The sequence below is a fragment of the Arabidopsis thaliana genome, chromosome 5, assembly GCF_000001735.4.
Source record: "Arabidopsis thaliana chromosome 5, partial sequence".
NCBI classification, from domain to species: domain Eukaryota; kingdom Viridiplantae; phylum Streptophyta; class Magnoliopsida; order Brassicales; family Brassicaceae; genus Arabidopsis; species Arabidopsis thaliana.
The window spans coordinates 8,513,342-8,535,092 of NC_003076.8; the positions used below are offsets into that span (position 1 = coordinate 8,513,342).

General features: G+C 35.5%; 5 protein-coding genes, 2 long non-coding RNA genes and 1 other non-coding gene across 9 annotated transcripts; 5 read left to right on the forward strand and 3 right to left on the reverse strand.

Annotated features, from left to right (window-relative positions):
- Positions 1-1,858: 1,858 nt before the first annotated feature.
- Positions 1,859-3,328, forward strand: BZIP9 (basic leucine zipper 9). The gene is made up of 6 exons (NM_122389.4): positions 1,859-2,031; positions 2,137-2,227; positions 2,325-2,496; positions 2,589-2,664; positions 2,743-2,868; positions 2,946-3,328. The coding sequence occupies exons 1-6, from the start codon at positions 1,918-1,920 to the stop codon at positions 3,198-3,200; spliced, it is 834 nt and encodes a 277-aa protein (NP_568457.1). The 5' UTR covers positions 1,859-1,917; the 3' UTR covers positions 3,201-3,328.
- On the reverse strand, positions 3,294-9,459 carry AT5G24810 (ABC1 family protein). 2 transcript variants are annotated; one of them, NM_122390.4, is made up of 19 exons: positions 9,231-9,459; positions 8,893-9,063; positions 8,573-8,800; positions 8,305-8,391; positions 8,121-8,210; positions 7,883-8,009; positions 7,383-7,483; positions 6,810-6,978; positions 6,567-6,688; positions 6,203-6,331; positions 6,013-6,111; positions 5,882-5,939; positions 5,703-5,778; positions 5,493-5,622; positions 5,250-5,407; positions 5,009-5,081; positions 4,739-4,930; positions 4,526-4,619; positions 3,294-4,441 (listed from the first exon to the last, which is right to left on the reverse strand). In NM_122390.4, exons 1-19 carry the CDS (start codon positions 9,273-9,275, stop codon positions 3,561-3,563), a joined length of 3,030 nt encoding a protein of 1,009 aa, NP_568458.1. In that variant the 5' UTR covers positions 9,276-9,459; the 3' UTR covers positions 3,294-3,560. The 2 variants fall into 2 exon arrangements, with proteins under 2 accessions (NP_568458.1, NP_001190388.1); NM_001203459.1 differs by having other exon boundaries at positions 3,474-4,441; positions 8,480-8,800; positions 9,231-9,338.
- Positions 7,557-7,906, forward strand: AT5G03825. Its single transcript, NR_142712.1, has one exon. It is a non-coding gene; the product is annotated as an other RNA (long non-coding RNA).
- A 589-nt stretch (positions 9,460-10,048) lies between the features above and the next one.
- AT5G24820 (Eukaryotic aspartyl protease family protein) lies at positions 10,049-12,015 on the forward strand. The gene is made up of 2 exons (NM_122391.3): positions 10,049-10,861; positions 11,530-12,015. Exons 1-2 carry the CDS (start codon positions 10,065-10,067, stop codon positions 11,954-11,956), a joined length of 1,224 nt encoding a protein of 407 aa, NP_568459.1. The 5' UTR covers positions 10,049-10,064; the 3' UTR covers positions 11,957-12,015.
- A 2,112-nt stretch (positions 12,016-14,127) lies between these two features.
- Positions 14,128-14,308, forward strand: MIR169b. The gene has a single exon (NR_143293.1). It is a non-coding gene; the product is annotated as a microRNA ath-MIR169b precursor (primary transcript).
- Positions 14,309-17,573: 3,265 nt separating this feature from the next.
- On the forward strand, positions 17,574-20,526 carry AT5G24830 (Tetratricopeptide repeat (TPR)-like superfamily protein). The gene is made up of 5 exons (NM_122392.5): positions 17,574-17,890; positions 17,987-18,111; positions 18,192-18,377; positions 18,461-20,126; positions 20,204-20,526. The coding sequence occupies exons 1-4, from the start codon at positions 17,885-17,887 to the stop codon at positions 19,923-19,925; spliced, it is 1,782 nt and encodes a 593-aa protein (NP_568460.1). The 5' UTR covers positions 17,574-17,884; the 3' UTR covers positions 19,926-20,126; positions 20,204-20,526.
- AT5G03835 lies at positions 17,598-17,887 on the reverse strand. Its single transcript, NR_142713.1, has one exon. It is a non-coding gene; the product is annotated as an other RNA (long non-coding RNA).
- Positions 20,446-21,702, reverse strand: AT5G24840 (tRNA (guanine-N-7) methyltransferase). Its single transcript, NM_122393.3, has 2 exons — positions 21,639-21,702; positions 20,446-21,316 (listed from the first exon to the last, which is right to left on the reverse strand). Exon 2 carries the CDS (start codon positions 21,309-21,311, stop codon positions 20,556-20,558), a length of 756 nt encoding a protein of 251 aa, NP_197866.1. The 5' UTR covers positions 21,312-21,316; positions 21,639-21,702; the 3' UTR covers positions 20,446-20,555.
- Positions 21,703-21,751: the final 49 nt, after the last annotated feature.

Consider the following 21,751-nt stretch of genomic DNA (forward strand, 5'->3'; position numbering starts at 1 on the left):
CAAAAATAATTTTTAAAAAAAAAAAACAAATAAAGATTCAATTGGTCCCTCAAAACTGAAACTAAAGATTCTAGTGTTTTTTATTTGGTCACATAAACTTTGATAAAATTCATTTGGTCACGAGAATTCTTGTTTTTGTCATGAATTTTAAATGAGAATTTTTGTTTGTTCTATAATACTTTTATCTACCCATGACCAAAAAATATACTAACACAGTTATATGATTTGAAAAGTAATTTCTGAAAACTAAATCACCCCAACTACTCTAGTGATCACTAGACATAGAACAACGTCTTTTTTTTGTTTCTCTTTTCCTTTGTTTATAATTCCTTTCATCTTCTTTTCTTTTTCTTTGCAAAACCTCGTTTGGAGATTACAAGTAGAGTTTGTAGAAACAGAAAAATTACTTCTTCTTTTTTTGCTAAAAGAAAACAAAAATTACTTTTGTGTTCATAAACTAATTTTCATTCATATTTTCTGTATTTTAACTTACAAATTTAGCATGTGCCTCAAGTAGAAATTCGTTTCTTACAAAAAACGTATATCAATCATCATCTAAATTACATGAAAATTTTCAACATCACTAAGGATTGAATTTTAATTGTACTAGTTACTATGGTTACTGAATTGTACTGTAGTCGGTAGATTGTAAACATTGTAGTCCACTATAGGTTCGAAAGTTCTAGTTAGTGAGAAATAATAATTTTAAAATGCTTTTGGATTCTATTTTCGGATCTAAACAACTTTTGTTTGTTTAAAGACACATTACCTAGTTTGTTTCTTTTTATTGTTTTGTTGTGAAATATTTTAACTTTTTAAAGGAAGTGCAGATCAAAAGAAAGAAAAGTTGGTTTACGCATACAAAAGTTGATGAAATAAAAAGTATTTCTGGTGCTGGAGGAAAGAAATGTCTTTTAGATCTGCTTTCCAAAAGCATATGGCGAAAAGTAAGAGTAAACAAAGGACGAAGCATTTTGTGTTGTTCGTGTGACCGGAAAATTCTTAAGTTTTTCTTTTTGGTGTTGTAGTAGTAATGAATGATAATAAATATTTTAAAGATTTTTACTACATGATACAAAGGTGTAAAAAACTGAAACAATATTATCAATATTTTTCCTTCAAATATTATCAATTATTTATGAAGATTAGTTTTTAGTGTTTTATGAAATTATATATTCGGTAAAACATTTACCGTAAAAGGTTAATTTATTCATTTTCAATGTTTTTGTAGTTTCATCATTGGACTATGCCCCTTGTATATTAATCTTAAATTAGTCGTTAAGTACTTCAAATTCGAATTCAAACAGGTTATGTAGTAGAGTAATTTATGTAAGTGTAAGGTTCTTGACATGTGCCAAGAATACAAATGTACATGAGTGACAATATTATTATCTAAATATTTTCAAATATTTAAAAGCTTATTTCGAAATATTTTAGGATCCTTTTATGAATATAAGCTGCTTATATATATGCCTATAACATTCATTTTCAAATCAAAAGCTCCAACATATTAATGAGCTGACAAACAACTTAATGTTTGAATTCAGATATGATTTATATTGAAAGAGTCTCCAGCTATCTTAGATAGTCTCCCTAGTTAAGGGATTAAAGGTTATCATTAGCATATAATTGGTACCATAATATTCACCAATACTACAGAGCCTAATATACATCTCTGTGGCTTTGCTTTTCTATTCTCTTTTGTTATTGTTGTCATTAAAGAAAAAAAAAGTTGGAAATGAGGACGTTGCATTGACAATGCAAATTCAATTTTGCTTAGCCATTAAGAAGCTTTTTCACAACTTTAGTAAAGAAGAGAGACTTATATAAAGAAGATGTCTATCACCACTTACTCTTCCCCTCTCCTCTCTTTTCCAACCAATTCTCTTCTTTCTTGTGTGTTCACATTCAAAGAAAATGGATAATCACACAGCTAAAGACATTGGTATGAAGAGAAGTGCTTCTGAGCTGGCTCTACAAGAGTATCTCACTACAAGCCCTCTAGACCCTTGTTTCGACCTCATGAACCGGGTTAGTCCTTTTGTTGTCTCTCTTATTCGTATCATTGTTGCTTGTGTCTATATCAAGATCCAGAGATATTGTAGTAATTAAGAGTCTAGTTTCTTTTGGTTGTAGGATTACACTTGTGAGTTAAGAGATAGTCTTTTGTGGTCTGAGGGATTGTTTCCGGCTGGACCTTTTCGCGATGCACAGTCCTCAATCTGCGGTATGTGCATGTCTCTTTGATTTGACTCCATGTAAGTAATAAGTGTTGTTGCAGTTGATATTAATGTTCACTACTTGTGTGGCTCTTATCTACAAAGAGAATCTGTCAGCTGATAGTCCAGTGTCAGCCAATAAACCTGAGGTAAGAGGAGGAGTTAGGAGAACCACAAGTGGATCTTCTCATGTTAACTCTGATGACGAAGATGCCGAGACAGAAGCAGGGCAATCTGAAATGACTAATGATCCCAATGATCTGAAACGTATTAGAAGGTATGTTAGGTACCAATAAAAAAGTTAGATGTAAAACACTGAGATAGAGAATCACCAATTCTTCTTAATCTTTTTCTGTGATGTGAATTCAGGATGAACTCAAACAGGGAATCAGCAAAGAGGTCGAGGAGAAGGAAGCAAGAGTACTTGGTAGATCTTGAGACTCAGGTAAGGTTAACAAATAGCTTGTTGGATGATTTGTATCAGAGAGTAATGTTTTAATGGTGACCTTGTGTTTTCTTCAAGGTTGATTCTTTGAAAGGCGATAACTCAACACTGTACAAGCAGCTCATAGACGCAACACAACAGTTTCGTAGCGCTGGAACAAATAACAGAGTTCTCAAATCAGATGTTGAAACTCTGAGAGTCAAGGTATCATCTATCACTTGCTCTTTTCAATTTGGGAAAGTAATAACCGGAATGTGCTAAGTTAAGTAAATTCTATATAGGTGAAACTAGCAGAAGATTTGGTAGCGAGAGGGTCACTCACTAGCAGCTTGAATCAACTTCTACAAACTCATCTAAGTCCACCATCACACTCCATCAGCAGTCTGCACTACACGGGAAATACCTCGCCCGCCATTACAGTCCACAGTGACCAATCTTTGTTCCCTGGAATGACACTTTCTGGACAGAACTCAAGCCCTGGACTTGGTAATGTATCCAGTGAAGCTGTTAGCTGCGTCTCAGACATCTGGCCATGACTCTCTTTCTTCAGAACATGTAATGATCACTCAGCGAATTTCCTGTATGTGTTTCGCTATAGAACTAGAAACATATAATGAAAGCAGCATGTTCGTTAAATAAACTCAAGTTTCGTCAACATATACTTAATTGCTCCAAATCCTGCAGATTGTAATCTGGAAACTGAAGCATGTATAGGCCAATAAATTACATTCTCCAAGGAAATTGCTTAAATGTGTTCGCTTAAGTAAGTATACAGACAAACAAACAAAAACACTGATCCATTACACTTTACTTTCCAGCAATTTCTATTAGCTATTTAAGGCGACAGCTATGCATGTTGTAACATGAGCAGACAAAACTTACGTCGAAAACCAACCTCAGTTGATTAGAGGCGTACCCATCTGCGAATCTGCACCTATATCAGTTGCGAAGTCCTTAGGCAATGGGATATTTAATTCCGAGCAAACAAGCTTCACAATATTAGCCGTTACACCTCCCATAGACATCTTGTTCAGTGTTACTGCAATGGAAAATCTGTTGTTGATGTCACAGAAGCCTGTTGATCCTCCTAACCCTGAATGTCCAAAGCCAACCAGAGACCCATCTTGAGAAATGGCGCGCTTAAAACCAAGCCCAAACTTTCCATCAGGCACTACTAAGCCACTGTAGTCTCCAGCACCCATGAAAGCATCATGGATCCTCGGGTTGCTAAACATATTATGAATATCATGTTGATGATCATCGCTATTGATCTCAGTTTTGCCAGCAGAACTGTTAGTATCAACTAGCCTGGCTAAACTTTCTGTATTTGACTCTCTGCTGCTACTAGCACTCATAAACTGTTTCTCATCATAAAGCTTCCTCTCTTGATGATCTTTTGATTTACCCTTTTCTGTAGCTGCCATCTCCTTACCCTTTTTCTTTTTTGTTGTGTCTTTCAACGACGTGAATTTCGGAACATGGGTGTGGCTACCTAGTGGTGGCTGGGATAAAGAGGAATGTGGAGGTGGCACTAGGCCACCATCTGCTAGGGTTGCATAGTACCTTGCAAGTGCACGAGCAGAGCAATGTCCATTAGCCGCAGGGATTATGGCTCTGCGCACATTCAATGTGTTAAATAAGACTGGCAAGTTGGTTGCCATTTGTATGATCTTGTCAGGCTGAAATGTGGAAGGAAGCTCAGGTTGGCTGGCAATGGACGAAAGCTTGCTCATTTCATCAGTGTCGAACGTCAATGTGGCAAGCCTAGATTCAACACCTATAATTAAGATGTTAGATAATTATTAATAACGCTCATAGCGTAATTTACTAATTCACAATGTCTGTGACTGTTACTATTTACCTGGGGGGATTCCAATGTACAGTTCTCCATCAATATTTAGGGGTTTAACAATGGACTCTTCAAGGATCTCCTGGAGTTTCTTTCCAGAAGCATACTGTTCAAGATTGATGAAAGCAAGATTGGCATTAACGTAGTAGAGGTAAGAGAAAAAATTACAACTTGACGACTTGCATAGTTTTTATGCTTAAACAATGAATGATATAATTAGTTTACCTCGAGGATTCCACCACATAGCCATCCAAACGTGAGATAGTGATAGGACTGCTGACTGCCAGGCTCTGTTTCAGGTGATGAATTAGCAATCCGTTTCAAACATTCATCCCAGTCACAAATAAGCAGAGGATTTTCTCCTACAGGGTCAAAGGAATTTTGCATCCCAGATGTATGGTTAAGCACATGATGGACCTGAAATACAAAACCGAGGTATTAAAATGAAGGGCAATAGATTGCGAAATGGTTAAGTGACAGTGTAGCTCCTTATACCTTTATGGTATCTTTTCCATTTGATCCGAACCCTGGCCACATATTTGCCACAGTCTGGTCGAGCTGGAGTTTCCTGTATCATTGAATAAATATTACTAAATATGACTAAGCATGTGTTCTGCAAATGGGATCATGGAATTAACAATGAGACCAATATGTAAGATTGGAGCCGATTCAAAATATCAGGGTGTGTGAAATGAATACATGAAATTTTTTGAAAGCTTAAAATGTTGTTACTCACCTTTTGTCAACAAGCCAATGTATCATTCCAGCAGTGACACCCTTTGTCACAGAGAAAACAGGAAATAAACTATCGGGTTGAACTGGACGAGGGTCATATCTTCCAAGCACTCCAGCAGCAGTGTCAATTATGACTTTCCCATCTTTATATGCACACACCTAAACGAACATGGCCATGTTAAACCAAATGTAAAATGAAACGAAAGCTGACTGCAAGCCAAACAATAAAAAAAGTGTTGCCCACCTGAATTCCAAGTATTTTCTGGATACTCCCAAGTTCAGCGAGCAGCTTCCTCACTTTGGACTCTACATCAGAATGGATTGGCGAGTCATGTATCCAATGAGCATCCACAGTTGGTCCTCGACTAATACTCCTGAAAACCCACATTATGGTCGTACGGGATATATCACAAAGAGATAATAAAATGAGCTGCCAAATTCCAAGGGTGCTTACCCTAACAGAACAGATTCGGCAAATGGTCTCATGATGTCCAGATAAACAATCCGAACATTCATAGTAGATGAAAGTCCTAAATAGTCGACAAAATAAATAAGTAAAGAAAAAGTAAAGTACTATGATTGAGCAAATCCTTTGACATAATGAGGTAAAGTAGTATGATTCATAAATTATACCTCTGAGTAAATTAATGACCCTCGCAAAAATAACAATATCACCAGGAAATGCATCTATCTGCATCAAATGTTTTCATTGAGATATAAATGGTCACCTGAGAAGGCTATATTTGAAAGAAATTTGTGCTTACCGGATTGAAGCGTTTAACTTCTTTCTGGTTGAGCTGCATCTTCTCCTGTATAACTTTCATATTTTGCACTCTTTGATCGTTCAGGGTTTTAAACGTTTTCTAGTAAAGAGAGGAATCTGTAAGAGCGGATCCATTATAGTTACCCCAGTAGAGAAAGCGAGGCATGAAAGAAAGAATTAAATTTACTTACCATAGCCTCGCTTGATGGAGTTGAAGATCGAAAGAAGAGACCTGCCACACTCATTGCTTGATCTGGCATGTCTAGCCGCAGCTTCAGTCCCATTTCTGCAAAGGCAGACAAAAGCGCCACTTGATCTCCCTGTAACATTAAACAGTTAAAAATCCAAGCAATGGCCAATGATTCTACAAACATATAATATGCACATGATCAGAGCGCGTTGGGTTTTTTTTCCGCAGTTTGTTCCACTGTTTAAAACATTTCAATTCTGTTAATGAACAAACTCATCATTCTAACATCTTACAAAATGATTAAATGATCGACTAATGGCTTGGGTAAAACATTTCAATATATGGTTGCATAAACTGTCACAAACCTCTGCCGATGCTAGAAACATCTTGGCTAGTGCTTGTTTCAAGGAGTGTGAGATTTTCTTTGAAAGCCCGAAATCAAGTAAAATTGGACGATGTTGTGGTTCCTTACTAACAAGAAAATTTCCTGCAAAACAGAGTAGACGTATACTTGTATTAGAATAAATTCTATGCCTAAGCAGCATGGTAGTTACAAGACAGATAAAAATTGGCGAACTCCAAAAAAACGATCATGTTTCAGACCATACCTGGATGAGGGTCGCCATTAAAAAACCCATCAACAAATATCTGATGGGCATATGCACGAGTGATCTCTTCAACGATCTTTTGTTTATCCACACCAAAAGCATCTAGAGATTCCACATCATTCAAACGTACTCCATCCATGTACTCCAGAATGAGTACACTCTCAGACGACTGTCATTTAGAGTAACAAAGGAGGTGTAAGAGGTAAGTAGCAGGAAAACAAAAAAGGAATAAACATCTTTCAGCTTCTAAAGTCATTAAATTTCTAATGCTGAGTTTAAGTCTACGCTGAATATCTGAGACAATCTGTGTTACACAGTAGGTACACTCGTCCCCTACTTCTAACGCATTTTCTAAGCAATACCAAATATAGAAAACGTGCAACATCAGAGATACAATGACACAACAATACCATCAGTAACCATGACTGATCCGTCTATATAGAAATTTCTTTAGCATTTGAATGTCTCTAGTTATTTTCACTAAGGGCATTGATGTTTGATGTTTCCATCCTAGACTTAAAAACTGTATATATGTATGCTTCAGATTAGGACGAGAGTATTAAAGATAAGAACCTGAATAATATCTGGAATCAAGACATCAACCCGATTGGCACTTCTAACTTCATCATTTGTCTTCTTGCACCCGAGATTCCCGGATACTGTTCTAGTATTTTCTACATATTATGAAACAAAACAAAAAGGGGAAAACTCAGGAAATACAGTTCACAGTGACTGTAGCATGAACCTGAAAAATGCTCAGTCTAGTGAAGGAACTAAAGACACAGAATTCTGCCTATTTTTACCGTGTTATCTCGATCATAGCCATTTTTGAGAATTAAAATGAGCATGTGATTAGAATGGTAGGACTTAAGAGCATGCATAATCTAAACTCGAAAATTGTCAACGCAAGAAAGATTGACAGAGATGAGTACCAAGCCAGCAAAGTCTATCTCAGAACCACTAGCTCATCCCTTGAACTTGATCATGGAAGGCAATCACAAGCTTTGGTGCTATTATAGTTTATCACAGAATGAAATTTAAGGCTATTCATTATTAATGCAAGTGAAGCATACCAGCTTCAATATTGAAGTCTAGTTCTCTTGGAGCTTCCTTGCACCATTCATCTATCATGGGATTAAAATTGTACTGTGGTTCCGCCCACGCAATCCAGTCAACAATGGACTTTGCATTCTTTAAGTCCTGTTAAGAAATGAAAAGAGAAGACAAGTTGAAAGAAGTGTGAACAGTCATACAATAGCTAATAGCTCTTACTGTTCATATCAAATGCTTCAAAACGAAAAAAGACCAGACCTCCAAAATAATCGCTCTAATGCCATCATGCTGAACTTTAACAACCACATCCTGCCCGTTAGCTAGAGTTGCACGATGAACCTGAGCTATCTACAAAACAGAGAGGAGCTCACTATAAAACAAAGCATATGAACTTTACCGAAACATTTGGCTTCCCAGGCTCAAACAGATTTCAGAATGTTACCGAAGCAGTTGCCAAAGGCTCGTCAACAAAATCGGTGAACAAAACATCCATGGAATTCCCTAGTTCTCTTTCAATAGTTCGACAAACCTGACAAAAAGAAGGTACATATACAGCTTATTAATATATCAACAAGGACACCATATTATAAATAAAGAGCAGTCCCATATCAGAGAACTTTAAAATCATACCACATTGACATAATATCAAAAAAATACTTTTCTTTCTTTGTATATCCTCTAATGTTAACATTAAGGTAGATTTTACAAACCTCCTGCAACGGACGAGGAGGTAGCGAGTCTTGCAACTGAGTGAGAAGAGATATATAAGCCTGAGGTAAAACATCAGCACGAGTAGATAGATACTGCCCAAGTTTCACCCATAACCCTTCCAATTCCACAATCAAATTCAAAACCCGCTTAGCATTACGATCATGAGCTTTATCCCATAAAGCAGGAACTTTAGACTTCTTAATCCACTTCTCCTTTTGCTGAACACCCTTCACTCACAAATACAAAAATTCTGACTTTCGAAAATACTCTAGAAGATAATGAGAGAAAGAGATTAGAAAACAGAGAATCAGAAGCTTACCTTATAATCGAGGTAAATAAGTATAGCTATAGAGAAGACTTTCATTCGTCTTCTATAAATGTTTCCCAAACCCATCGATACAAATTTATGAAAGAATCTCTTGATAATTTCTGATAGTCTAACGAAAAACGATAAGAGAGAATCCAACACTAGTGACCACCACCGTTTATTCTACAATAATCAGATCAAAAAGAGAGATTTTTTTTTAAGTTCTTCAAATTCTGAAATCAAAAGAACCCAGATCGTAGGGAAAGTACAAATTCAAGATTAAGGAAAAAAACTTAAGATTAAGAGGACCCAGATCGTCAAAATGAGATTTTTGGAAGCAAAAATTTCACCTGGAAAGAGCCAGAATTGATTCCACGAAATCGCGAATTCCGCATTTATAAAATTAAGTGGTGGGATTAGAATATTCTACGTTTGAATTAGCTTTCTAGGAAAAGTTCGCAGCTTTCGGGTAGGTGAGAGAGCTTAACGTAAGAATTACAAAGACAAAGACGAAGACGAAGACAAAGATCTACGGAGAAAAAACGCGTCATGCGTTTTTGCGATGAGACGAAAAGTAAAACCCCCGCGAAGCAATTGATTCTATACCGCAGATTCCTATGGGACCCACACATCTCTTTTTCTGATTCTGTTGGGCTTTTTATTTTACGCGTTATGGGCCCAATAAGCCCAAGTTACTGTGATCGTCAATGGGCCACGTCATCTAATATATGCTTGTCAGTTGTCACGGTAGATGCGTTTAGTAACCAACCCACCTGCATATATAAACCACACATGCCACATGTAGAAATAACAAAAACATATACTACTGTAACTAAATTATTTAAAAATTATAGTTGTAACGTGTAAGTACAAACTACTTTATATTTAGTTCTAAGATATAGTATTAGTCATACATATAAAAATTAGTGTCGATTATATACGTTATAACTTATAAAAATGTTATAACTTATAAAAATGTTAGGCAATTTTCATACTAATAAACATTTAAAACGTTATTATTATTGTTTTATTTTTTCTGACAGCGTAAAACATTATTTCATGCAAGCCAAGGTGCAACACTATCGTAAAAAACAAGGATAATTTAAATACAATACCTCATATAAAAAGTAGCTAATAACTTAAGAATGTTTTGGGAGCATTAAGCTATACAAAACCAAAGAAACATGGTTTCATCAAACTCACTCTTTCTTCTTGTTCTTCTTCTGCTCCTCTTCACTGTACTAACTCATAACTCTAGCCTTGAAGATGATCTCCCGAATGATATACCGAACGGCTTTTTCTTACCTTTCGAATCTAATCTTTACGTTGAGATCACCATTGGAACCCCAACACGAACCTTTAACCTCAAGCTAGACTCTTCTACACATCTCACATGCCTCGATAATGATGATGACCACCAATGCTCCCTCTCAGACAAATCTTCCAACACTTTCTCTACAATCTCTTGCAATAACTCTTCTCTTTGTCCTCATGTCTCCACCAATTACACTAACTATTTCAACGCAACAACAACAAACACAACAACTTCTGTCTCTCTTCTCTGCACTCCTTCCGATTTCTGCCGCTACGAGGCCTCTCCCTCTAGCTCCGGCTACCTTGTCTCCGACACACTTCAGTTAACTTCCTCAATCACCGACCAAGAAAACTCTCTCTCTATAGTGCGAGGGTTTGTCTTTGGCTGCGGGGCTAGAAACCGTGCGACGCCGGAGGAAGACGGTGGTGGCGTCGACGGGAGACTTAGTCTAACGACTCACCGTTTCTCGCTCCTCTCTCAGCTACGTCTCACAAGATTTTCACACTGTCTTTGGCCTTCCGCAGCCGGGTCGCGTAACTACATCCGTCTCGGATCAGCGGCTTCGTACGGCGGCGATATGGTGTTGGTTCCGATGTTAAACATGACGGGGACGGAAGCTTACTCGTATCACGTTGCTCTCTTCGGGATCAGTCTTGGCCAACAGAGGTATAAACATATCACTCGTTTGATGTTTTGATTATATTTTTAATTTACTCCATTAAACCTAGCTACGACTATCCCCTTTGCATAATCTCTCATGAGTGTCTTAAAAACTAACCATAGTTATAATTAAAGACATTTTCCTTTTTGGATGTCAAAAATATCTTCTCTAAGACATTAAGACAATTTAGACACTTAAAAAGGAAAATGTCTTTAATTTTAATCTTGATTAGTCTATTTTTACCATGGTTGATCTTGGAGACATCAATGAGAGGTTATGCAATGTAGATGCTCTAACATTTTGTTGGGGTTAATTTGTTTAAACTTTAAACCCTAGCTAACATAGCTACGTAAACATTTGATATAATATACGTTTTAACAACAAATTTCATAGACTCAAACATTTGATATTTGGATTTCGATTAATAGTTTGCGTTAAAAGGTGTTTTTTTTTTTCCAAATAAAACCTACATATTGAACACCATTTTATTAATTATTTGAATAATACTTTTAAACAAGAAAAATATTTTGTATTTTAAGAAAATGGTTTTCTAACGTTTCACATAAAAGATAAAACCACAAACGTGCAAGTTAGTATTTAAAACAATCAAGCTCTTTTTTCTCTAAATGTAAATATCCATTATATTGTTTCTCATGATCTTTTTTTTTATTAGAATGAGAAGCAATGAGAGTAGTGGAATAGCAATAGACGTTGGGACTTACTACACGAGTCTAGAGCCATCACTCTACGAGGAGGTGAAGGAAGAGCTAACGGCGCAGATTGGACCAGCGGTCGCATACGAAGTGAACGAACTAATGTGTTTCACAACCGAGGTTGGGTTAGAGATAGATTCATTGCCTAAACTCACTCTTCATTTCCAAGGATTAGATTACACTATCTCAAACAAAGGACTTTATCTCCAAGACAGCCCATCTTCTCTCTGCACGGCTTTGGTCAGATCATCGATGAAAGATGAGGAAAGGATTAATGTGCTTGGAGCATCAGCTTTTGTTGATCATGCAGTTGGGTATGACACTTCACAGAGGATGCTTGCCTTTCAACAAAGGGATTGTTTGGCCGATTTCGTAGATGGTATGTAGTAAACTTTTTGAGTTTTAATTAGTCTTTTTATTATCCAAATAATTGTTATAAATATTTGTAGACATTATCATACATGATAATGTTCATGTTTATTTTGTTATTCCAACTTGCGACGTAGAGCATTGCAACTTAATAAACTGGCACAAATTAAAATAGCAAATTTTCAAAAATTCGAAGTTGACACTTTTCAGAAATATTTACCGGACAAGTAAACAATATAACCATGGATCTCGACTTGTGTCTTACCCGAGATCAGAAGTTGTATTCTTACCATTAAAACATTTATAATGGTCAATTTGCCAATTATCACTAAGTCACTTTGTAGAATAAGTTGTGGATATGCATGCAAGAAGTTGACAAATGTCAATAAATTTAGAAAACTAAGCAACGAAATCACTTCCCTATCTAATGATGAAAAAGTCATTTCAAAAACATTATCTTAGCTTTCAGGTTTGGATATTTACATGTCCCGACATATATGCAATGAGATAGGGGCGGTGCATTTGTTGGCGGCGCCACACCTTTTAGGTTCCATTTTTGGTTTTCCATTTATTTCACATTTAAGATGATATCTATGTACATATGTCTATCTATAGAAGTTCTCAGGAAAAAATGTTCTAAAAGAAAAGTCCTTTAATACCTAATTAAGCCATACTAATACTGTCTAAGTATAACAACCTTGCAGGTTTATATCAGTGTTATTGTGTTACCTACTAAACATGTACATATATGTTAGGTAGTGGAATCTTCTTTTAAAAAAATTAAAACTATTTTTGAGATCTATAACTACATATCATCAAGTAATTAACCCATCGAATCCACTAATACTAAACACCGGTTATGCTATATCCATTCTTAAATAAGGAAGGTCACTAGACCCATATATAAGCTTGAGTCAAGTCCTCCTTGTGACAGTCTTAAGCCTTATTTCAAATAAAGAAATATAACTTCGGTAATTTTAAAAGTAACCAATGTTTGGTTTGAGGTGAGGTTTGTATGAATTAAGGTGAAACCAAAGTATTGATCCAAAACCAAAAACACCAATAGTACTATTGGTTATTTTGTTAAAAGATTGAAGGTACGAATAATTGACAACACATCCTATATGTATGTTGCTAATGCTATGCACATTAATATGTCGAGATTTAGAAACATGAATAAATAAGCAAATCTTTTACTATTTGCGCAAATCTGTAAAATAAAGGTATACTCAGATCTGTAATGTTTCTTTATATATATTCTCCTTCTCGGTTTTTCTTGATTCTTATTTAGCATGGAGGCCAATCACCACTAATGCAATAATTCTTTGACTTCAAGATTTTTCTAAACAAGTAAAATGTAGTAGGACCGTTGCGCGCACCAGCTAGCTTACTTATTCCTATCCCTTTCCATGTGGTTCCTTTCGGAAAAAAAAGTATCATTAATTATATCGAATTATTATTTAGGCCGGTGTTACATAAATTTGTATACAATATAAAGTAGTTTTTTATATATATAATATACCAAAGTTGTTTACAAATTTTACACATGAGATATGTATAAATCAAATACCTTATCATGCGTCTTTTACAACCAAGAAATTCATCCACCTAATTTAGTTGATATACTTCACGCGACATCAATTTCATTTTGCTACATTATCATATATTGATATTGTTAATAGTTTTGGACTTTTATGGAGTTTTATGATCTAATTTTAGTCCGCATATCTCTCCCGAACAAAGGCCATGAAAGATATTGACATATAAACTTTCTTCTAAATATGTAGCATTCTTAAATTTGGAAAAACTTATTAAACATTTTGTAATTGATTTAACTTAAAAACAAAATAGATACCCATATAATAAGTTAGACTAAGAGAATCGATTGATGTAAAGATTTTGTGAAGTGTACAAGATTTTATGAGTGGATGGTGGAAAGGCCGGCCGTGAGAAAGGCCGAGTCTTTTGACATTATACCATAAGTGTTTGAGCACTAGAGCCACTTGCTATAGGAATCTTTAGCTGATGGTCGAATAATTATATCACCAAATATGTAAAATATATATAATATTGGACCGGAGAGGTTGTATAGTTTATATGTCTCTCTCTTATAAATACTTCATATCACTCCACTCCCTAAACCATCACAACTACACACACTCTCTCTCTCAGATTGATGTACATTCTTGCCCAACGGAGTAGAATTGCATGAAGTGGAGTAGAGTATAATGCAGCCAAGGATGACTTGCCGGAACGTTGTTAACCATGCATATGAATAATGTGATGATTAATTATGTGATGAACATATTTCTGGCAAGTTGTCCTTCGGCTACATTTTGCTCTCTTCTTCTCATGCAAACTTTCCTTGGGATATTCTACCTTTTCATTCATTCAAATCTACGATGTGAAACGGATTAACATCGACCGTATGAGTATTTATACATATATGTCCATATATACATTTTTATATGAAAAGTTGCATTTATTTTATTGAAGCTTAATTAACAAAACCAAAAGGGTGTTTCTCTTTCTTTTCTTTTACAAAACATCTTTGATCTTTATTTAAAAGAAGATATATTTATTATAAAAAAAACCTTTGATGAGTAAGAGATCGAAATAGAGATTTTATACGTGATTAATTATGATCTACATACTGATATTAGACCAACTAAAATCCATGGGCAAAAGGATTGGCGAATATTGTCTGCATTTTATCATTTCACATGTTTAATATTTTATTCTATATATAGTCACAATAGGAAAGTATATGATTGTCATGCAGGTTTTGGGAGCCAAAAACAAAACCCTTAGGCTTACATTAGGATGATTCTAACCTCTACAGGGAACAAGTTGGCTTGCATTAACCTTATCTGTACGGACCAAACGGGTGGAACATACCAAAAAACAGTACCAATCAGATCTAAGAGATACAAATCAATTTTTGGCATGCTCATTGACCCACTCGTAGGTTGTTTTCTTAGTGATCAACTCATATGTAATTTTACGTAACAATCAAGGAAAAATATGTAAAAGCTATGAAGAAAAGAGAAAAGAAGCCGAAATTTCTGGAAGTATGTTGAAATGTGCGTTGTCGGTTTTGGGAATCTAAGGTACTGTGAGCCGACAAAAGTAGAGATGTAATAAAGATTTTGGTCAGGCAATCATAAATCCAAATCTTTCTGCATTTTATAACAATGACGCTCATCATCACTTTCCTCTTCAATATGTCTCAGCTTTTACTTACGTGCGTTATCATCATGTTCCTATAACGTATCATCTCTAACTTTTTATTTAAACAATCTGCGGAGCATATATAAAGAACCGGATAGGACAAGAACAAAACGTCACCGTTTATATGAGAAAGCAAAGCCCACTCACTCTCAGTTTTGATATGTTTTTATGAATAGTATCACCAGCCGCATCTATTCATTCACACTAATAACGATATTTATAAGCTAATTATGGATTTTAAATTTACGTACATTGTGAATTTCTATGTTAGGTAACATAAGTATAATTCATTATAAGGAACAATGCATTTTCACATACTGCAGTGCACATTATTAATAAACAATAGTGTCTAACATATTGCAATGCACGTTACTTGATCCAACTCTCTATCCTATTTTGGGTTGAGAGGAAGAACATTTTTTGAATTGGCCGTCATTTGGTACGTACAAATGGTTGAACATGATTGCGACTAATTTTATTTTTTATATATCGTTAAAAAAATTTCTGAATAGAATCTTCAAGTAATTTGAGACGTCTCTAGTATAGTGCCTAATATTTCGTCTCTACTAATGTCTAATACGGGTTCAATCACAAGGACTCATCCATGTAGTGAGTAAGATACCAAAGTACTCTTCAGTAATTTTAGTCGACAATATTTTGTTTTTAGCGTGTGAATTAAGTTTCCATATATGATACGTACCCAATTTTTGACCTTTGTACTTATGATACATAAAATATTTACGCGTCGAACGTTATGTATATACGTATGATATAATTTATTTTTATTTTGTGTGGGGGAAAATGACAGTTGAGCTTCAAGTTGATTGAGAGACCAGGCCTACTATACAAAGAGAAGCGATTAGCACCAAAAAACAATAGTAGTACGGTTGTATTTGTCGGATCTATCATGGTCTCCATTAAGTAAAATATATTCATTTAATATTCATGAAGTAGTGGTCGATATAAAATCCAAAGATTCTGATTAGGAAAGTGGGAAATTGAGGAAATATATGAGAACGTGAAGGTGGCGGTCTTACCTAAAATGGATAAGGCCATTAAAAGATTCGAGCCTACGAATACGAAGGATAAATATGAATATGTATAGTGTATTATTTTGATTTAGTATAAGAAAAGCTGTGATTGGTTGATTCTTCCCTCGCGTTACCTTTTTGTTTTGCAAGTTGACTACTTGACACACACTTTATAAGACATATGTGAATATGTATTGTAATACACCATAGTAATATAAGTAGGTCGGTCATACATTTGTATCAATATGAATAATTAATCCACAAATCTTTTAGCCATAGATAACACAGAGATGGCTCTTGATTTTATTTCCTGTTTTGGGGGTTATGACATGAGTTCATTTCACATGATGTCGTTATTTTGAAGCAAATTATATTTGAAATCGTTGTGAAAATACTCGAACTATTAACTATGTTTGATCTTTCAATTGCAGATGAAACTTTTAAACACTAGACCACCATAAACTACATATGAGTGGATTGTTGTAATCTTGTAAAATCTTGATCTTAAGGGATTGTTCTACGTCTATTTATTTTTTGGATATTGTAGACCTTAACTATGTAACGAAACTTTCCCCACTACTCCCCACTATCAACTGTATGAAATTGATAATTAATCACCTAAACTTTTGTTTCCACTCCGAAAACACCTTTAAAAGAAAAAACACCTAAAATTGCATCTCACATATATAAATTTTATAAAAACTTCCAACAAGAAAAAGTAATTATTTTTATAGTTTGGAAATTTGTTGTTTAGGTTTTTCTTTTTTCCCCGTTTTTCGATTTAAAAGCCTTAGGGATTGTTATTAATATCAATCTGGTTTTAGATTTTCTAATTTTTTTTTTAAATGACTTTAATAATTAAAAAAAAAAACATTATAACCTATTGCTAGAGAGTTTTCTATAATTATTTTGATTAGTTTTTCACAATCTTTAAAAATTTCTCAAACAATATCTCTATTTTAATAATATTTTCATGATTTTATTTTGTAAAGAAAAGTATAAAAAGTCATAAATCAATAACATAATAATTTAATTCATTAAAAATCATAGATTCTTTTGTTTTAATTGAATAACACAAAAAAATTAATGACATTTATAAAAATATGAATCCAAAACTTCAGATTTATAAAGATTCTATATTACTTTTATAGTGTTTAAAATAATAACACCAAATTTTAACAAACTTATTAAATAATAACAGATTCTACGTAATGTATTAATATTTTAAGTGATGAAAACTCTATTTAAATCATAAACCAATAACACTGTTTTTAAAGTGATTATGAAACTAGTCCAAAAATAAAGAAAAATCATGAAACTAAGCCCCGTATTAAACCTATTAAGGATAGTTAATGGGCCATAGCCCAAAACAAGCAAGAACCCTAAATTTTCGTCATCTTCATCACACGTGCCCAGAACCAAGAGCTTACCTCGGCATCTGATTTAGCAATCTGGATCAGGTCTGCAATTTCTGATGATTCACTCTCCATTGTTGTAAATCTATGTTTCAGCTTATGATCAAAAACCAATGCGTATGAATCGTCTATGTTCACCAAATCAGTACACGTAAAAGCGAATGTGATTTCTCTAATTCTACCGGAGAGCTTATTCAAACCTGTAATTCGCTTCGTGTTTTGCGTATACGTCTGCTCAATCTTCAAGATCATAACTTTTTGATTAACCTATGGCTGTAAGTTTGCAGCTTTTTTTTCTTCTTACAAAGCTCTGTTTTTTGCTAACTTGATTATACGAAAGAGTTGATTTTATTGCTTATATTCGGATGCAGCTTTTAATATCTTGTGGGGAAGTTACCTCTTCTCAATTCACTGTATTTCGCTTACTCAACCAAAGCCTTGATTTTGTTAGTGACAATGTCTCTAGGCTCTTAGCTCCTATTTTCACCAACCTCAGGTACATGTTTTGATTCATTTATTGGTTTCCATGACCATCTAATCTGTTTGCTGATGATTCTCTGCTTTTTGGAAATGTAGGGACTTTGAAATGCGTCTTTCTTGTATCGAACGTCCTCCATCCATTTCTGGCAATCATTCTCATTTGTGCACTGAGAAATGGTTTTCTGATCAAAAAGATTATGATCAAAAGGAAGACCCGGAAGCTATTTTCAATGTGTTGGATTATATCTTGAAAAGCAGCTTGGATCGTCTGGCTTCATTGAGGTTTGTCTTTCACCAGTAACTTCAGGAATTTATATTTGCAAACTGCTTCTGATGAAAGCCTACAACTTGTGCTTCTCTTGTAGGGAGAGTGTATGTCAGACAAAGAGTTTTGATTACGATGATTGTTTATCTATTCACTCGTCTATAATGAGGGATCTTTGTTTGCAAGGGAAGTTGGATGCTGCTCTCTGGCTACGGAAAAAAATGATATATAGTGGAGTTATTCCAGGTTTGATCACGCACAATCATCTTTTAAATGGGTTGTGTAAAGCAGGTTATATCGAGAAGGCGGATGGGCTTGTTAGAGAGATGAGGGAGATGGGTCCTTCGCCTAATTGTGTCTCTTATAACACCTTAATCAAGGGTCTTTGCAGTGTTAACAATGTAGATAAAGCTCTGTACCTCTTCAATACTATGAATAAATATGGTATTAGGCCAAATAGAGTGACTTGCAATATAATTGTGCATGCACTTTGCCAGAAAGGTGTTATAGGAAACAACAACAAAAAGCTTCTTGAAGAGATCTTAGATAGTAGCCAGGCGAACGCACCCTTGGATATAGTCATCTGTACCATTCTGATGGATAGTTGTTTTAAGAATGGAAATGTGGTTCAAGCCCTTGAGGTTTGGAAGGAGATGTCACAGAAAAATGTCCCTGCTGATTCAGTTGTGTACAATGTCATTATTCGTGGGTTATGTTCGAGTGGAAACATGGTAGCTGCTTATGGGTTCATGTGTGACATGGTAAAGAGAGGAGTGAATCCTGATGTTTTCACTTACAACACTCTCATTAGCGCCTTGTGCAAAGAGGGAAAGTTTGATGAGGCATGTGATCTCCATGGTACCATGCAAAATGGTGGTGTTGCTCCTGATCAGATCTCATACAAAGTTATTATTCAAGGTTTATGTATACATGGAGATGTGAACAGGGCGAACGAGTTCCTTCTAAGCATGCTAAAAAGTTCTCTGCTTCCAGAGGTTCTGCTATGGAATGTGGTTATTGATGGTTATGGAAGATATGGTGATACTAGCAGTGCTTTATCTGTTCTGAATCTAATGCTTTCGTACGGTGTTAAACCAAATGTTTACACAAACAATGCTTTGATTCATGGGTATGTGAAAGGGGGAAGATTAATTGATGCATGGTGGGTCAAAAATGAAATGCGATCTACCAAAATCCACCCAGATACTACCACCTATAATCTGCTACTAGGTGCTGCTTGTACATTGGGTCACTTGCGGTTGGCATTTCAGTTGTATGATGAAATGCTGAGAAGGGGATGTCAACCTGATATCATTACGTATACTGAGCTGGTTAGAGGGCTCTGTTGGAAGGGTCGATTGAAGAAAGCCGAAAGCCTTCTGTCGAGAATACAAGCAACTGGTATAACAATAGATCATGTTCCATTTTTGATACTAGCAAAGAAATATACCAGATTGCAGAGGCCAGGCGAGGCGTATTTAGTTTACAAAAAGTGGTTAGCGACGAGGAACAGAGGAGTTTCTTGTCCAAGCATACTAAATCACATGCATACAGAAGAGCAGTAATGCAGCTGGTTTAATCAAGAAACAGAGCAAATTTATCCTACCCCGAAATGCCTATTGCCTCTCCGGTAGTTGTTTAAGGACACCTGAGCCAAGTTTAGTTTCTTTTCGAAACGTAGAAGATTCGACACGAGGAACGACAGAACTTTGTTCCAGATATCGATCTTGGTGGAGTCACAAGAAGTCACTTTATTACTACAAATGGTATTCCTCTTTCCCTTTTCTTGGGAAACATTCGATGTGTTTTCTTCATATCTCTCACAAATTGTAGTTACATTCAGGTTTTGATGGATGGTTGAACGCACACAGGGCTGTTTCTTCAAAAACTCCCAATATAGTTTCTTGTCTGAAACACGAGAAGCCTTTCATTTCAATTTACAGGGAAAATGTGAATATCCCTTTCAAGCAATGATTCTCGGGTCAGTAAGAGTCATGTTATGCTATCATATTGGCTTATTGCGTTTGAAAGTTAATGATGATAATTGGTTCATGTACAACAAGATGTTTAATCATCCATTCTGGTTGGCTTTGTAGAACAATAATTTCTCAACTTCTGTAATATTATCCCAAAATTTTGAAATTAAGAAAGAAGCTGTGTTACAACAAAGATTACTACAACGAGAAATAAAGAATTCAAGAAACATATGCAATGCGTCTAAAAACTGCTCTGAAAGTCTGTCCACCATTTCTAGCAACTTTCTGTCCTTCCTCAGTAGCACTGCATAGAAGCTCAACAACAGGATCCGAAACAAGCTCTTCTTGTGTTAGAGATTCAAACATCGGATGTTTCTCTAAGCAAGACTTCATCCACTCTCCAAGCTCCTCTACATCAGTGATTGTGTAAATAATCCCACCAGCTCTAAGAACATAAGCATACTCATCTAACAAATGAGTACTAATCACTCTCCTCCTATGATTCTTCTCCTTAAAATGTGGATCAGGGAAGAGGAAAAACATCTTCGAAAGCTGTCCTTTCTCGAAGTAATTCGGAATGTACTTCATCGAGTTTGTCCTAACAACGGAGATGTTCTCATACTGTCCCTCCGAGCTTGTTCTCCTTAAAGCTAAGATCCGTTCTTTAACGTACTCCGTCACTTTATCTCTGAGCTCCATACCGATCATTAGCGTATCGGGGAAAAGCGTCGCAAGGGAGATTAGTAGGCCACCAAACCCGCATCCGATATCCGCAAACTCAACCTTCTTGATGAATTTGTTGTCAGCTTCAACGAATTTGGGGAAGTGAAGTGAATAGTCGACATGAGCTGGAGATATGGGGATTGGGAAGTGAGAATCGCTAAGTGGGTTACTATGAGCTCTTGCTCTGTAGAATCTCTTCCTAGGAAGCCCTGTTGATTTGCTGAAGGTGGTTGCTTTCGTCTCATTGTCCATTATCACTAAACCACACAAAGGTAACAATAACAGTGAGTGACATAATCAAAACAGAGTCTTACGAATAACAAATACGTATTTGATTCATCTGAGATCTAATAATCTAGCTTAAACTTTGTGAAAGAAACGAACTTTGAATAAACTAAGACCACTTCTGCAAAACCCAGTAAATGCCTAAACCGTAAACCCTAATTCTCTAAAGTCTCTGTTCACTGAGAAGATAGAGAGCAAGTATGGCTATGAGAAAAACTAAAGGCATGAATTCATAGTTATATGATACAATACGAACACAAGAAATAGACTAAGTGAGATTTCGAGAGGATTTACCTGATTCAATCTCCACTTGAAAATCAATAATCTCGAGCTCGTCGTTCTTCGAAAACTAACCCTCAGAGAAGAAGCAGAGAGAAGAACTTGCCTAAGAAGAATTAGGGTTCCTA

Excerpts from the sequence above, each read along its gene's own strand:
- AT5G24810 (NM_001203459.1), bottom strand. The coding sequence starts at position 9,275 with ATGCGGAATTCGCGATTTCGTGGAATCAATTCTGGCTCTTTCCAG. Across the intron at positions 8,010-8,120 it reads TTAGAGCGATTATTTTGGAG|GACTTAAAGAATGCAAAGTC; the intron begins GTCTGGTCTTTT and ends ATTTCTTAACAG. Across the intron at positions 4,931-5,008 it reads ATGGAAAAGATACCATAAAG|GTCCATCATGTGCTTAACCA; the intron begins GTATAAGGAGCT and ends TTTGTATTTCAG.
- BZIP9 (NM_122389.4), top strand. The coding sequence starts at position 1,918 with ATGGATAATCACACAGCTAAAGACATTGGTATGAAGAGAAGTGCTTCT. Across the intron at positions 2,228-2,324 it reads TGCACAGTCCTCAATCTGCG|AGAATCTGTCAGCTGATAGT; the intron begins GTATGTGCATGT and ends TTATCTACAAAG. Across the intron at positions 2,497-2,588 it reads GATCTGAAACGTATTAGAAG|GATGAACTCAAACAGGGAAT; the intron begins GTATGTTAGGTA and ends ATGTGAATTCAG.
- AT5G24830 (NM_122392.5), top strand. Across the intron at positions 18,112-18,191 it reads CCTATTTTCACCAACCTCAG|GGACTTTGAAATGCGTCTTT; the intron begins GTACATGTTTTG and ends TTGGAAATGTAG. Across the intron at positions 18,378-18,460 it reads GATCGTCTGGCTTCATTGAG|GGAGAGTGTATGTCAGACAA; the intron begins GTTTGTCTTTCA and ends CTTCTCTTGTAG.
- AT5G24840 (NM_122393.3), bottom strand. The coding sequence starts at position 21,311 with ATGGACAATGAGACGAAAGCAACCACCTTCAGCAAATCAACAGGGCTT.
- AT5G24820 (NM_122391.3), top strand. The coding sequence starts at position 10,065 with ATGGTTTCATCAAACTCACTCTTTCTTCTTGTTCTTCTTCTGCTCCTC. Across the intron at positions 10,862-11,529 it reads ATCAGTCTTGGCCAACAGAG|AATGAGAAGCAATGAGAGTA; the intron begins GTATAAACATAT and ends TTTTTTTATTAG.